Here is a 14,741-nt window from a genome sequence, read left to right as displayed (position 1 = left end):
AGGGTTGGCGGAGACCCTACCAATGTTGGGGAAGAAGGCGTCACTGGAACGTTGTCGGATCATGGCTTGCATCTGACGCTGCTGCTGTTGTTCTTGCCTTTCCTGGTCAAGGAGGTCCTGCAACAGGAGGGGCTGCTCCTCCAGCAGGAGAGGACGCTGTTGCTGGCTGTGCTGACCCAAATTCTGGTTCAACACAGTCTGCTGGGCTTGACTTAGACTAGTCTGGTCTACTCCAACTTGTTGGTCGGCTCCAAAGTCAGAAGCAGATAGTTGTCCTGCAGTGGCCGTGTCTGCTATCGTTTGACTCACTGTAAGCGCGGAGGTATGCCGATTATCACCGGCTGGGTTCTGTTGGGCCATGAGGTTACCTCCCTGACTGACGGAGTCAATGATTGGATTTAATGACTGCTCTTCAGGCTGCTGTTTAATGAGTAAACTAGAAAGGACTGGGGTGGAGTCAGAGAGCACTCCCTGCTGCGATGAGGGGTTTTCAGTTCGTTGCTGGTCTTGGTCAGGTGGCCCTTGACAGTCTTTGACCTCCGTTTTAATTTCCTGATCACGTGCCAAGGAGTCAGAGCTGTGACTCCCAGGTACTTCCGGCTTAAGTTCAGAGGTGGATTGCTCACCTGTGGACTCTGACTTTGACGGAGCAGATGCTGAGCTAGATGAAGGCTCAGTTTCAGGGATTGCACTTTTAGGAATGTCCGTAGCTTCAGCGTTATCATCCATGGGATCACTGAGATCCAGTTCTTCATTGAACATGTCTTTCTTGATATCATCCAAGTCAGGGTCTGTGTATGCAATTATGTCAAATTTGCCAGATGTTAGAAAGTCATCAAGGTGTAGGTCATTTGTCTCTAGATCCAGGTCTTTACCATCCTCTGGATCCAAATTAAGATTTTCTAAATCAGCATCAACCAGATCTTTGACCTCCACATCCTCAAGATCTTTGACTGCTGAGTCTTCTGCATCTAGTTTCTCTTCCACTGCTTCACTGTTAGTCACTGAGACAGCCTCAGACTGTCCAGCAGGGGGTGCAGAGAGGATGATGGATGACGTCATATTCTGGGTCTCATTTGAAGCAGGTTGGCTCATTGATCTCATTAGAGGAGCTTGTTTGATGGCACTTATTCCTGGCATCTGGGTTTGCTGATGAAGATTGTCCAAACTGGCAGACAGGTGCAAGTGGCCAGACTGACCGGGAAGAGAGTCCACCATTTTAGGCCCCTGATTCAAAGGGAACCTGGAGTCATGTGGTCCAGGAAAGCTTGGCAGCCTCGGACCCTGGAGATTAGGGTCCATGCCTCCTTGCATGGCGCCAGGCGGAAACTGCATGCGCGGCCTATTTTCTACAGCTCTGTGACGCAGCTCGATGAAGTGCTGACCCATTATGTTGTGTTGCTGCATAGGCACGCTGCGTGGTGGGCAGTGGTGAGGCATACCCATAGGGCTTCCTCCCATGCCTTTTGTCATGTCGGTGGGCATGGGCATTCTCATCTGTGGAGGGACTTCCTGCATTGGGTGTTCCCCTCTGAGGAAGAACTCTTGAGGGCCATGAGGACCTAAAGCTGCAGGTGGAAATCCAAACCTAAAAAGGTTGAAAGATAAATAAAAGTGTAAGCTTGGATGTGGAAATTGGATTTTGAAAAAAACTCTTAAAAAACTAAGCATAAAAAAAATGCAACTCAAACCTTGGTCCCTGATGTCTTAAATTAGGATCTCCAGGATGTGGTGCCCGCTGGATTTGCCCGTCATTAGGGAAGCAGACTCGCTGATCCCCTGGAAAATTTCCAGGAAATCGTATTGGCCCTCTCATGGGTCCTTGTCCAGGATAGGGTGGAGGAGGCCTGTTGAACATTTCCCCTTGTTGACCAGGGCCCTCGTGGGGCCAAGGTCGTGGTGTTCCCGGGGTTAAGTTGCCAGCAGGATCCTGAGGGCCTCTCTCCTGTCGGTTGGCAGTCCTCTGTTGCTGTTGCTTGAGGATTAGCTCTCTAATTCGTTGTCGCTACAGAACAGAGAAAAATAAAAAGCATTACTAGGACATGAAATGTTCAAAGAAATTTTTCAATGCATATATATTTCATTCTTGGTATTTACAGCATTGCCATTTTCTATTGTGGATATTTTTCCACATTTTCTGTTTGTTAAGGTCAAGCAAACAGGCAAGTAAAAAGATCTAAAGAACAAAACTTACATTAAGAAAAGAAAAAACATTTTGACAATGGATTTTTTTCAAAGATAGAGATAATTTATTGGCAAAAAATTTTTAAAAGTATAACAATGCAAAATCCAACTTTTAATTTGAGAACATTTATTCACTGCAGAAAAGGTACGTCCTCAGAAAATTGTTTATGCCACTAAAAACTGCCTTAAAATAGCAGTAAAAAAATATTTTTAAGTTCAGCCTTTAAAGGGACCTCTAGAGCTACCCAACTAAGCAAGTTGGGTAGCTCTAGAGGCTAAAGTAAACAGGTTTCTTACATTTTTTTCTACAAAATCATTCTCATGTCATGATATTTTTTACCTGCTTAGTTCTGTCTATTTTGAGCTCCTTTCAGAATTAGCTGTTTTAGAGCCTCTTTCACTTATGCAAATAAGCTGCTGCTGTTAATGCTCCCCAACTCAAACTTGCACTTTATACACATGAAAATGGCTGCAAAAAGATCAATAACTATACAACTGGAGATCTTTCACCCTGAGTCAGACTCAGAAGTAGAAGTGGAGCCTCCAGCACAACCATCAAGGATGTACCAGTTGTTTCTGAATGATAACAATAAAGCACTTGTCTTTTCCAGCAGCCATTGTACAGTGCATACAGACGGTAAAACTAGCTAACCAAACATGCTCTTTTTCTAATAATAAAGTGGAAGGAGTTCCGCTTTGGTTGCTAGGAAACATGAGAGGCTTATTTCTTTTTGCTAGTAACAATAAAACTGGATGAAGACCCATATTTCTCTCATCATTGAACACATTGGGCAAGATCATAGGGTACTAGAGCTAAAAGTGGCAACTTGGGGGTCGCCAAGTCTCCATATCAATTATTAGAGGTCAATTAAATGCATCCAGGTCTTTGCGAGTGATACCAGAAGAAGGCATTTCCTGTCTTACTATCAAGTATGAAAATGTGGAGTTTACTAAACTCTGCTGGGATTTATCTTGAATGAAGAAACAATGATGGAGCTTTTCTACAACAAGCACTCCAGCTGGGTTTGGTGTGAAACACAGGAGAGAGTAGAAAAGCCCTTCATGGCCCTCTGCACAAAAGCATCTTGTCCCTCAGTAGAAAAGCATGTTGGAAGGCAGTGCCTGTGTGGCTCCTTCCCTCTTCCAAACAGGAAACAGAATGGATGGCAAAAAATGATGGTGTTCTAAGCCAATAAAACTGAAAATGCATGACTGGGTCTTTCAAAATGGTCAAAAAACAGAAAATCAACTTTCTTCCAACACTATCAGAGTTCCTAACCCAGTCTTTGCAAGCCTCAACTTGTGAAATGTTACAGCAGAAGAATATCTGCTGTCTTATTATAAAAAAGGGGCTGCACAAAGCATTAAGAGAATATGTACCAAAAATTGTGATAGTTGTCTGACTTTATTAAAAACTATTAATCATTTAATTTTTCCTCCACTGAATAAATACAAATCAACATTTTTTTTCCTCAATTTTCCAATGTGAGATTATGCAACCGCAATGAAAGATTTGAAGGGTTTAACACATCTTCACCAAATACATTATAATCCATGGCAAATCTACAATAATCTCTATGGATACTTATTCATTATGAAATTGACCATGTACTAGCTGCAGGGTTGAGCAAATCAAAGAGACAACCAGTACTTGCTGTAGAGTCACCTCATCAGTCCTGATAACAATAAATTAGATAACTCTACAACAGTAGGAGCTGGTTTTCTGTATGTGTCAGAAGAAAAAAGTATTTTTTCTGGAGGGTTTCAGTTCTGGGGTACCTGTTTTAGTCTCTCCTCCGTCTCAGCAAGAGCCACACCTTGTGATTCAGAAGATGAAGCAGGCATTTGTGGGTTGCTTGGCATTTGGGTGGGATCTTGAGGGCCCGCTCCACTGTTCCCCACAATTGTCTGATCTTTTATTTCCATTTTCTCTGTTGACTGTGGACAAGGCGCCATGGGCACTTGTTCAAATGGGTCATGCCCAGGAGTCTGACTGGGTCTTGTGGAAGGTGATTGGCTAAATCCATCTTCAGAAACTCCAGGGTGTTTTGGTGTGAGAGAGTCTGAATGAGGAAACTGCTCTCGAAGCCTGGTTTGAGGAGGTGAAAAGGGATCTTGGCCTACTCCTGGTCTTACCATAGGTCTGTTATGCACATCAGAACCAGGCCTTGGGGTCCCTGGAGGTTGGGCATAAGGATCGTTAACCATTGTTCTGTGGGCCCCTGGCTGTGAAAACATGTCATTACTTCCTATCCTAGATGGTCCAGGTGTACTAGCAAATGCTTCTACTGGCCCCCTTTGGCTACCTGGTGACTTAGAGAATCTTTCTCCCACAGAGGGCCGTGGAATACCTGGTGGATGACCAAAAGGATCCATTGAGTGGGAAGGGGACATTCGTTGTCCAATGTGGGGCTTATGAGCAAACTGGTTCATCCCACTGGGACGAGGAGTAGCAGGAGCCTGTGAGTAAGGGTCGGAGGACGGACTGGATGAGTTTGATGACTGGACGTAGTTGTCATGAGGACGTGGGGTGCCTGGTGGTCGAGCATATGTTTCAAAAAATGGTCGAGGTTGAATGCTGTGTTCATTCATGGAACGCTGGTTTCCTGCAGGCTGCGAAAAAGGGTCTGGACCTGGCTTGTTGGGACCAGGGGACTGGACAAAGGGGTCATAAGTAAAATGATCTGGCCTGGGTGTGGATGGTGCATGTGCATAAGGATTTCTAGACATTTGAGGAACTGGTCCTGACTGAGAAAATGGGTGCCCCTGAGGGTGATGCTGACCCATTCTAGGTGGACTGGTGAAACTGTCATTTGCTGATGGTCTTGGGGTATGTGGAGGATGTGCATAGGGGTCGTTTGGTTGATTTTGGGAGAATCTGTCAGTGGGATGTTGACCTGGTCGGTTGAAGGCATCCTGAGCCTGAGGAGGGGGCATTGGTGTTTTAAAGAGAGGAACAGCTCCAGATTCATTACTTCCAGGTATTGGTGCAATTAGAGGCCTTGAGTAAGGGTCAGACAAAATCATCCTATTCTGGGCCATGCGCTGATAGGCATCATTTCTTATCATGGGCCTTGAGTATGGGTCTCTGCCAGGAGAACCCATTGGGGATCTTCCTTGAGCCGCTTGACTGCCCCTGGGTGGTCCTATGGGTTTCAGAAAGGGATCCATTTCTCCCGTAGGTCTGGGTGTATCAGGAGGTTTGGCATAAGGGTCATTGCACACTGATGTAGGAGAACCAAATGATTCATGTGCTGGAGAGGGTCTTCCTCTGTCTTGCGGTTCTGTCAAAGAGGTGGGTGATTTACCTGACTCCACAGACATTCTGCGACATGAATTTGGTCCGAGAGGCGGTGGTCTTGGGGTCCCTACCATTTTGGCATATGGGTCCCATGGAGAAGATGGTCCAGAACCAGAGGACCCTGGTGAGAAAACTTGCGGAGACTGAGGCTGGGACGATGGACCAGATGGAGGGGGAGGGGGCGGTCGCACAAAAACATCCTCTGAAGAACAAGATGTTGGGTTTGCTTGTAGTTGCGGTCGTGCAAAAGTTTCTTTTGAGTTTAACTGCTGCATTGGGGAGGAGCTGCCATTACTGGGCTGAGAAGCTGGACTCTGGTTACCACTGTTGGTACCATCTCCCTCTGATTGACTGGTTGTCTGTTGTTGATGTTGCTGTTGTTGCTGCTGTTGCTGGAGTTGTTCATTTTTTACTTGCTCCAATTTCTGTGTAGCTTCAATCTTGGCCTGTTGCTTGCTTTTCTGTCTCATTTGCTGTCAAGACAGAACACAGAGAGAGAGATAAGGAGAGATTAGATTTCAACAAAGATGCAGAATTTATTCTCATGCCAAGAATGAACTGGACCTACTAACCACCAATGTCATCACGGTTAATGCGAAGGATAGTGCAGATGTTTAGGAAGCGTTAATAAACGACCACTTCTTAGCTGTCTTTATATAAAGTGGACCTGGCGCTGCATTCTCTGACTTCATTGCATACACTCTTACCTGTCTAAACTTCCACTCTTGTTCATGCTCTGACTCTTTTGGTTTCAAAGGGTCTTTAAAGAGGAGATCTGTGTCTAGTGGTATGTTGGGATCAAACACCTCAGGGGGATGTTGCTGCGGATGATGCCTCTTCACCGTCTCATTCGACATCTGGACTTTGTTGATGCGCAGGGCTGCTCGGTTATCTCTTGCCTTTTGCTAAACAGCAAAATCAATCACATTGACAAATGCAGGCGTCACATAAGTATTTCATAACTGTGGGTCTGACAAAACAATTTTCTGTAGAAAAGGTGTAAATTGTATATCCTCCTGAGACCCAGAAAAAAAAAATAGTTTTTGAATTTTTTTTTTTTTCACTACATGACTCTTTGGAGTGAAAGAACATCACTACAATTGAAAAAGTTTCAAAACATGTTATTATTTATTTATTACAGTATGTCCTTTGGAGAGGACATCGGGACTCTCTTGTGGCAAATATGAACACATTTTGAGGCCCAGGATGTCCTCTCTAAGGACCAACAGGATTTAACACAGTGGCATGTATGGTTTCAGAGTTATGAACAAAAAAACCTATGTCCTCCACAGAGGACAAAAATGTATTGCTGGGTCTCAGGAGGATAAAAATTAAAGCACAATGATATGGTTCACACTATAAAAGTATTTTAAAAACCAGTCTCAATGTTATACAGTAGTAATTTTAGATATAGTAGGTCCTTACTAAAATGTTCTTTACCTAAAAAGAAAAAGGATGTTTGCTTTTTCTTTTAAGTTTTATATAGTTTTCCACCAAACTAAGGCTTTTTTTTCTTTCATTGTTTTTGTTAACAACCATAGACGAGCAAAGACACTAGATTGACATTGCTATTCAGATTAATAAATGCTAAATAAAACAGGAGGTAGTTCTTTTGAACACTTTAATTTGCTTGCTGTCTAAACAAAATAAGCAATGCTTCAAGCAAAGGTTACAAATGCCATTTCATGTATCACTCCTGGTCTACACACACCTCTGAAAATTTGCAGCTCAATTTTGCATCAAGCATTGCCATTATAAAACCATTATATACTTGATCATTATGTATGAGTTTTTCTGTGTTGTGCAGATATTCTTTACTTAAGATAATCACAAATATGTTTTATATCTCAGATTCAGGAGTCTATATATTTCTTAGTATTAATATAAAACATCACATTAGAGATTAGCATTTATATTCCAATATATTTAATAAAATCAGCAGGATTATGAGCCCCTATTGACCAACATGGCTGCCTAAAGTGACACCCTTTTGGCAGGCATAATGTGTTAGACTTACATACTATAACCTTTTATTGTAAACCACATTGGGGCTTTAACAGTCTGTAGGGAGATCCTGCCCTATACATGTCCAGGACTGTATAGGGCAGGACTAACCCTGTGGTGGTTATAAGAATATCTGAAATTAAACCACATGAAGTGGGAATTTAACATGTGAAACTGAACACCTACTTTTATTGGAAAAAGCAACTTATTTTAAAGGTAAGTGATGCAGTTTCTCTGTTTGTGTGTCTACATCAACATTCCTAGTGTATGCACCACTGTCCATTTATACTAAAAATAAAGATTAATGTGAAGTTTTTAACACTTGACTTCTAAGTAAGGGCTGCATAATACATCTGATCCCTGTTCTCACAATTATAGATTGAATTAACATTAGTAGTTAAATACCAGAACTAGCATAAATCTAATTTTTTATGACAATATTTTTTCCAAAAGATATTTAAAATTCAGTAAGATAGTGAGAGGCAATGACTGTCAACATGTCATTTTGCTTTTTATAGATGACAGGACAAATAGCTCATAAAAAAGGAAGCATACTTTCTGTGCTTGAAACTATCCACTTTCCACTTCAGGCATCAGAAGCCAGTGTCCTGCGTGTTTTGGATGTGTCCTTGGTTCAACACACTTCATTCAAATGATTGGTTTATTAACCACAGACTCTGCTGAATTCAGCCATTTAAATCTGCTATGGCAATGTGCTATGTGAATGGATTACATCTCAAACATGCAGGATTCTGGCTCTTGAATATTGGAGCTGAACACCCTTAGACAATTTGCAAAATTACAGAAATCTACTTTAAATCCTCAGCTATAAAGGTGAGTATGAAGCGCCTTCAAGGCCAGTAGAAACATACGGTCGCTAAGAGACATTCACAGCAGTTTCTCTATTCAAACCTCAAAAGGTCTGAAATCGTGAAGGTAAATGCACTAGATAAAGCACAGTCTTAATTATCAGGGTAAACTATTCCAAAAATCTAGCAATTTACTTATGCTGAAGATAAGCAGTTTTATTGGTCTCTTCTAAAGAGTCTAAAAGGTTTGACTGGATTATTCACTGCACTGTCAAAAACCATAAGGCCAGAGACAGGAAAGGGATTTTACCACATATGGGGCCCTGTCTTGTGAGCTAGCTTTCCTCCAAAGTTTAGCAATTTGCTTTACTCTTGTAGACCAATCTGTTGGAAGAACAAAGAAATTAAATGCAAATTAAATAACGCAGTAGCAAAACATGCTCAAATAAAAGAAACTGAAAAAATAAATAAATAAATCTGGAAAGATAAATTAAAGCTTCTGAAACAACTACTAACCTGGATATTCTTCTTTAAGGTTGGGGAAATTGATATTTGTATATAGGACGGGCGCAACAGTGGCAAGCTCCCCTAGCGTTTCCTCCTTCTCCCACTTGAGTGTGCTCCTTTGGGCGTTTGACATGGCTTCAGTTTCCCCATCAGGCAAAGACCCGGGAGGTGGAGGGCCAGGGCCAGGGCCATGGGTAGAAGTTGGCCAAGGACCAACTGCCTCTCTGGCCATCTGATTAAATTTACGATCCCTGCAACAAAAAGAACATCAGCTCAAGAAATATCATTCAATGTCAGAGACAACAAAATAAGAACTTTATTAATAGCAAGCTTTTGTTACCTTGGATTGTCAGTGAAAGGCATACGGTTCAGAGGGGAGAAATTTTCTGGGATGCAAGGTCCTGTTGCGGGATTTGCAGGGAAGCGTGGGTTTGGTCCCCTCATACCATTGATCATTGGCATCCTTGGAAACATTGGGTTACCTACACACACAATAGACACAAATATGAAGCATTATTGTTTTAAAAACCTTTATGTGATCCTTACATTCAAATAAATACAAGATGACTGGATAGCGTACCTGCATTATGATGAGGCATACCAGTGCCAGGTGTAGAACTGAGGGGTCCTGGGACCTGAGGGTGAGGCACCTGTGGTGGAGGTGGTTGGCTCGTGCTCGGGCTAAGGACTGCAGTGAAGAGATCTTCTACATCCTTGCCCTCCAGCTCTGGAACAGTGTGGCAAACATAATGTTGCGCATACCAGTAATATACCTAATCTAAAAGATCAAGTAAAATTTCTAGTCTATTCTTCAAACTCATTACCTACTTTGTGTCTGAGAAATAACTTACTATATATATATTAATAATATTATAACATTGATTTATTTTGGTTCTCTTTCTTTGCTAAACACTGAACTGCACATGTAGGTGGGCAAAAATGTTAAAGTACCAACCTGGAATTTTGTAAAATTTGCTGAGAATTGATTCTGAAAAGGAAGCAAAATCATAAAACATCATTATTCAACTTGTCACTGAAGATTTTATGAATCAAATACTGCAAGTGTTTATGAAATTTCAGAGTTAAAGTAAATGTCTACCCTGTGTAAAATGAACACACAAAAGCAGCTGTTTTTGAAATAGAAACTATGCTAACCACTAATATGGTTATGGTTGGTTTAGAGGTTATAGTGATGCTAATGTTATTTTCAAATGTCCATCCATCCATCCATCCATCCATTTTCTGTTCACCCTTGTCCCTAATGGGGTCGGGAGGGTTGCTGGTGCCTATCTCCAGCTACGTTCCGGGCGAGAGGCGGGGTACACCCTGGACATGTCGCCATTCTGTCGCATGGCAACACAAAGACATACAGGACAAACAACCATTCACACACACACTCACCCCTAGGGAGAATTTAGATAGACCAATTAACCTAACAGTCATGTTTTTGGACTGTGGGAGGAAGCCGGAGTACCCGGAGAGAACCCACGCATGCAAACTCCATGCAGAAAGACCCCGGCCGGGAATCGAACCCAGGACCTTCTTGCTGCAAGGCAACAGTGCTACCAACTGTGCCACTGTGCAGCCCTTAATTTTCAAATGTCAGATTCACAATTCATAGATCTACATTTCAAAGAGCCTTTCAAGCCATAAGATTAGAAAGCATCTTAAGGAAGAAAAGCTGCCAGTGCTAATGAACTTATTATATTTTTTAGTCTCAGAAATTTATCTGACAGAACAATCCTGATAAGACTTAGTTTGATGTGGAAGGTTTCTGTGTAATCATCAATTGTGTGTTTTCCCACTGACCATCAGTGACCATCTTGTCTAGCTCCGGGCTAAGAATGCCGTCCAGGGGTTCTTCTGGGATGATTCGAGGCGTCCTTCGGCCAGTCTGAGACTGGGGCGCTACTGGGGAGCCATCTGCAAGTGGCCCAATGTCCAGTCCAGCTGTGGAAACACAGACAGACAAACAAACAAAGATGCAACACAAAGGGAAAAAAAGTCACCACAGGTGTTGCTTTTAAATGAGTCAATGCATGAGAACTTGTTAGAAAGGCAATTAAGACTAAACAATTTAAAAGTCGAGCTCGGTTTTTACAAAACGTCTTAACACTTTTCATGTGATGAAAAGATTGGTTTTGAAAATCATTTAATAAAACTTGCATAATAAATTTATGCACTGTAACTCACAGGCACTGTAACTCAGTGCTTAAAATTAGAGGTTGCCACAATTTTAATTCCATAAATAGCCCACAAAATGTACTGCATAGCTTTTTGTCAGGAAGCCAAAGGCATGAAGATAGAGGCCTTTTACTGAATTTAGAAACTAAGAACACTTGTCAAGGCCCTTCTTCACTCTCTAGACTGCTCATTTTTGAATGCTAGGACACCCTTGTCAGTTTTTTTCCCCCATTTTGAAGAAATCTTCTTTGAGCCAGATATGAATTCATGAGAGAATATTTGAAGGCTCACGATCACAAAGACTGGCACACCAAATACATTTGGGCAAAAACTAAAGGTGTGTTAGACAGATACTAGCAGCTCATGAGTGTTATTGCAATCTGAAATGGCTGAGAGAGAGAGGAAAAAAAGAAAAGCTAGGTACGGTGTCACTGTAATATTTAAACATGCACACCCAAAACAGAGACACACACTGCAGGAGAAATGCACTAAAGCAGAGAACTGGAGGCCAAAGCACCCTTACCAAAAGGAGGAGGTGAGCTGTCAACCTTGAACGGGCAAAAATCAAGACCTACAAGAACCCAAAACCAAGTAAAATAAAATGGTGAAGACAGAATAAACTAAACAAAAATATAAAAACCAAAACAAACAATTAAAATGAGGCAATAAAGAAAATCACAAAGGTGAAGAAAGTAAAATAAACATGTTCCCTGAGTATATTACATATAAGGAGTAGTAGAGGATTACATAAACCCATCATAGGTGACCAATAATATATTCTGTCACTGTCACTGCCTCTGAGATATTTGACGCACCAGAGTCACTGCTTGGCTTTCCGAGCACTCCCAAGATGTCTGCACCAGTGTTAAGAACATCAGCTAGATCAACTAATGGTTCCTCTGTCGTCTCTGCAGATGAAGGAAAAGAAATAAAAGGAAAAAAAAAGGATAACCAAAGTGTCACAAATAATAAATGATGATGAACTGACATGAGGGATCTTGAGCTGCTTGTTGTCACATGTCACATGTAGAACTTGTTGTTGATTAAACCTTGGATGAACTCAAATTTCCAAAAGCTGTTTTCCCCCAAAAGAGGTCATAACAATATTTGACTGAGATTATATAAAAATGATATAAAAATACAAAATAGGTTGAAGATAGATGGCTGAGCTCTACTGAAACAGCAAGTCACACATGTTGACAAAAGGAGTCAACAGGTTCAGTTAAAATGATTGAAATCAAGTCATAATTTTTCAAAATGGTGGTTGATAGATCAAGACTGAAAGGGGATCACTTAAAATAATAATAAAAAAGCTTCAGTTGGAATCCAGTACCTTCAAGCATCCTTTGGTAAAGTCCACAAGATTAAAAAAACAGTAGAAACATGATCATCTTAATTTCTGTTTCTTGCAAAAAATTACTATTTAAATGCTACCATAAAATTAAGGTTGTTTCAACTATTGTCTGCTCAAAAATTGCTCTTCATTTTTGCATGTAGAGAAACCTTTAAGTAACAGTCTAAAAAGACAAACATTCTCTATTCTTAACTAAGTAATAATTGAATCTCAGAAAAAAAAAGAAACGAAGTAAAAGACTAAAACTGAATAAAAGCTCCGTGACAGGAGAGCTTTTATTTTCTTTTAGACAAATGTTCATTTTGGTTGCTGGCTTCATGTTCTGTACAAAAAGCTAGTTTTTTTTTTTGTTGTTGTTTTTTTTTTTACATCACCCATTAAAATAAATAAAGAAAGTCACATTAGAACAACAAACTCAAATGTATTTTATTGGGATTTTATCTGGTGGAGCAAAACAAGGTAATGTATTATTTTGAAAAATAGAAAAAAATGGTTTTAAATAAAAAGAAAACAAATAAATAAAAATTGGAAAAGTTATGAGTGCATTTGTATTCAGCTCCCTATTCTTTGATATCATAAAAAAATCCAGTTCAACCAATTTGGTAAATTATTACCAATAATTTATTAATTATTATAAATCTTAGCATATATCCAGCTGTTATTTGAAGGCCTCAGAAACTTGGTATTTGGTCATTGGGGATCCAACAGCATCACAGAGATCAGGAAACATAGAAAGAAGGTCAATGGAAAAGTGGACAAATATAAGGCAGGGTTAGGCTATCAAATAACATCCCAAACTTTCATGATTCCACAGAAAACCAACTGATATATCATTCGAAAATGGACGCAGGTTAGCCAAACTGTAGACCTACAAGTAATGACTGTTCACCTAACTCTACAGATGATTAACCAGATGCTTTGGTCAGAACAGACCAAAATTCAACTTTGCCAGCAAAATGTTATGCTGGAATTTTGCTGGCATAAGAGCAGCAAAATGCCAGCTGTTATGCTGTTATGCCAGGCATTTTGCTGGCATAACAGCAAAATGCCAGTGTGGAAGAAAATAACCCTGCATATTATTCTAAATATCCCCACACTGAAGGTGGAAGAATCATGGAGAGGGGATGGTTTTGTAAAGGGGGCATGTGAGTGGAAGAAATTGGACCCATTTAATGGGAGGCAAATCTTGGAAGACAACATATCAACAGCTTCAAAACACTTAAAAACTGGGCTTTATGTTCTACCAGTACAGCACAGGCAAACATCCACACAGAGCTATGGGTGACACCAGCTCAGTCAAAGTCCAGAAGTAAATCTAATGTGAATTTGACACAAGCTTTGTACCTGAGTGACCTTGAGCTTTCTCGCAAATAACAAAAAAGAAACATTCCTTCTTCACATGTGCAAAGCTGGTAAAAACTTGAAATTGTAACTGCAGTGAAAGGTGGTTCCACAATCTCTTTGTAAGAAAATATTTAATCGTGTATCATTTCATTTCCACTTCAAATCATGCATTAATTGGTTGAGCAAATAAAATCCTGATAAAGTACATTAAAGTGTGTGGTCATGATGCAATAAAATGAAATAAGTTCAAGCGTTATAAGTAATTTTGGAATGCCGTGTATTTAGGAACAGAGGAGAGGAATTTGTAATCAAAAACAAACCGTTTTCTTGATATATTCAATATTTATCCTACAACATTGCATTCACTGCGTGAATTACATCAGAACTAATCACTTGGAACAAAATTATTGTTTATACATACGTGGTGCTGCCGGCCTGGAGGAAATGGATGCTGCTGATGCACTTAGCAGCGGGTCTGATGTTGAATCCAAGAAGCCTGCAGTGGGCTGCTTCCTCTCCACGTAGCTTTGCCCGTCCTCCAGCAAGCCTGATTCGACCCCCTGCTGTCTACTCTGCTTGCTTTTGTCCAGTAAGTCCTTACCAAAGAAAGCCTCCTGAGAAAGACAACAAACAGGACCAGTCAACGCCATTTTGACGACGATAAATACCATAAGAGGCAAATGATTATTTAAAAAGATGAGACTGACAATACAAAACAGAAAAATAGCTGGAAAAAAGATTAACAAATGTGGCACAATAGAAGTAAAACTAAGGGTAAAAAGATCAGCACCATTTTTTTTCCTGGTCAGTATAAGAAGAAAGTAAACATTGTTCTGTTGTACTGCAATACACAATGACGGCCCTTGACAACTGAACTGAAACTCTAGACACAGCACACTTTTTAGCAAGCAGGTCAAGTAGAAAATATGTCTGGACCACAAAAATGAAATTATAAAAATGTATTCATTGATATCTTAATAAAAAATGAATACTTTGTCTTGTAGTCTGCATTTACAATTTGAAGAACATTTGAATTTGCGTCTTTTCCGAAAGC

At 40.5% G+C, this 14,741-nt stretch overlaps 1 protein-coding gene across 7 annotated transcripts in view; it reads right to left on the bottom strand.

Moving 5' to 3' along the window:
• Positions 1-14,741, bottom strand: part of kmt2cb (lysine (K)-specific methyltransferase 2Cb) — a 76,810-nt gene that overhangs the window by 16,725 nt on the left and 45,344 nt on the right. For 3 of the 7 annotated variants that reach the window (XM_032564714.1, XM_032564717.1, XM_032564720.1), the window contains 13 exons: positions 14,109-14,301; positions 11,805-11,897; positions 11,513-11,560; positions 10,615-10,755; positions 9,761-9,793; positions 9,386-9,532; positions 9,146-9,287; positions 8,815-9,056; positions 8,609-8,682; positions 6,193-6,390; positions 3,964-5,958; positions 1,692-2,005; positions 21-1,588 (listed from right to left, as the gene is read on the bottom strand). In XM_032564714.1, coding sequence (XP_032420605.1) covers positions 21-1,588; positions 1,692-2,005; positions 3,964-5,958; positions 6,193-6,390; positions 8,609-8,682; positions 8,815-9,056; positions 9,146-9,287; positions 9,386-9,532; positions 9,761-9,793; positions 10,615-10,755; positions 11,513-11,560; positions 11,805-11,897; positions 14,109-14,301 — 5,188 coding nt within the window. Of the gene's footprint in view, positions 1-20; positions 1,589-1,691; positions 2,006-3,963; positions 5,959-6,192; positions 6,391-8,608; positions 8,683-8,814; positions 9,057-9,145; positions 9,288-9,385; positions 9,539-9,760; positions 9,794-10,614; positions 10,756-11,512; positions 11,561-11,804; positions 11,898-14,108; positions 14,302-14,741 lie in introns of all 7 variants that reach the window. The other 4 variants (XM_032564719.1, XM_032564715.1, XM_032564718.1 and 1 more) reach the window with 4 other exon arrangements.

The sequence above is a fragment of the Xiphophorus hellerii genome, chromosome 6, assembly GCF_003331165.1.
Source record: "Xiphophorus hellerii strain 12219 chromosome 6, Xiphophorus_hellerii-4.1, whole genome shotgun sequence".
NCBI lineage: Eukaryota > Metazoa > Chordata > Actinopteri > Cyprinodontiformes > Poeciliidae > Xiphophorus > Xiphophorus hellerii.
Note: the sequence above shows the minus strand (reverse complement) of the source record. Positions and strands in the feature narration are given on the sequence as shown.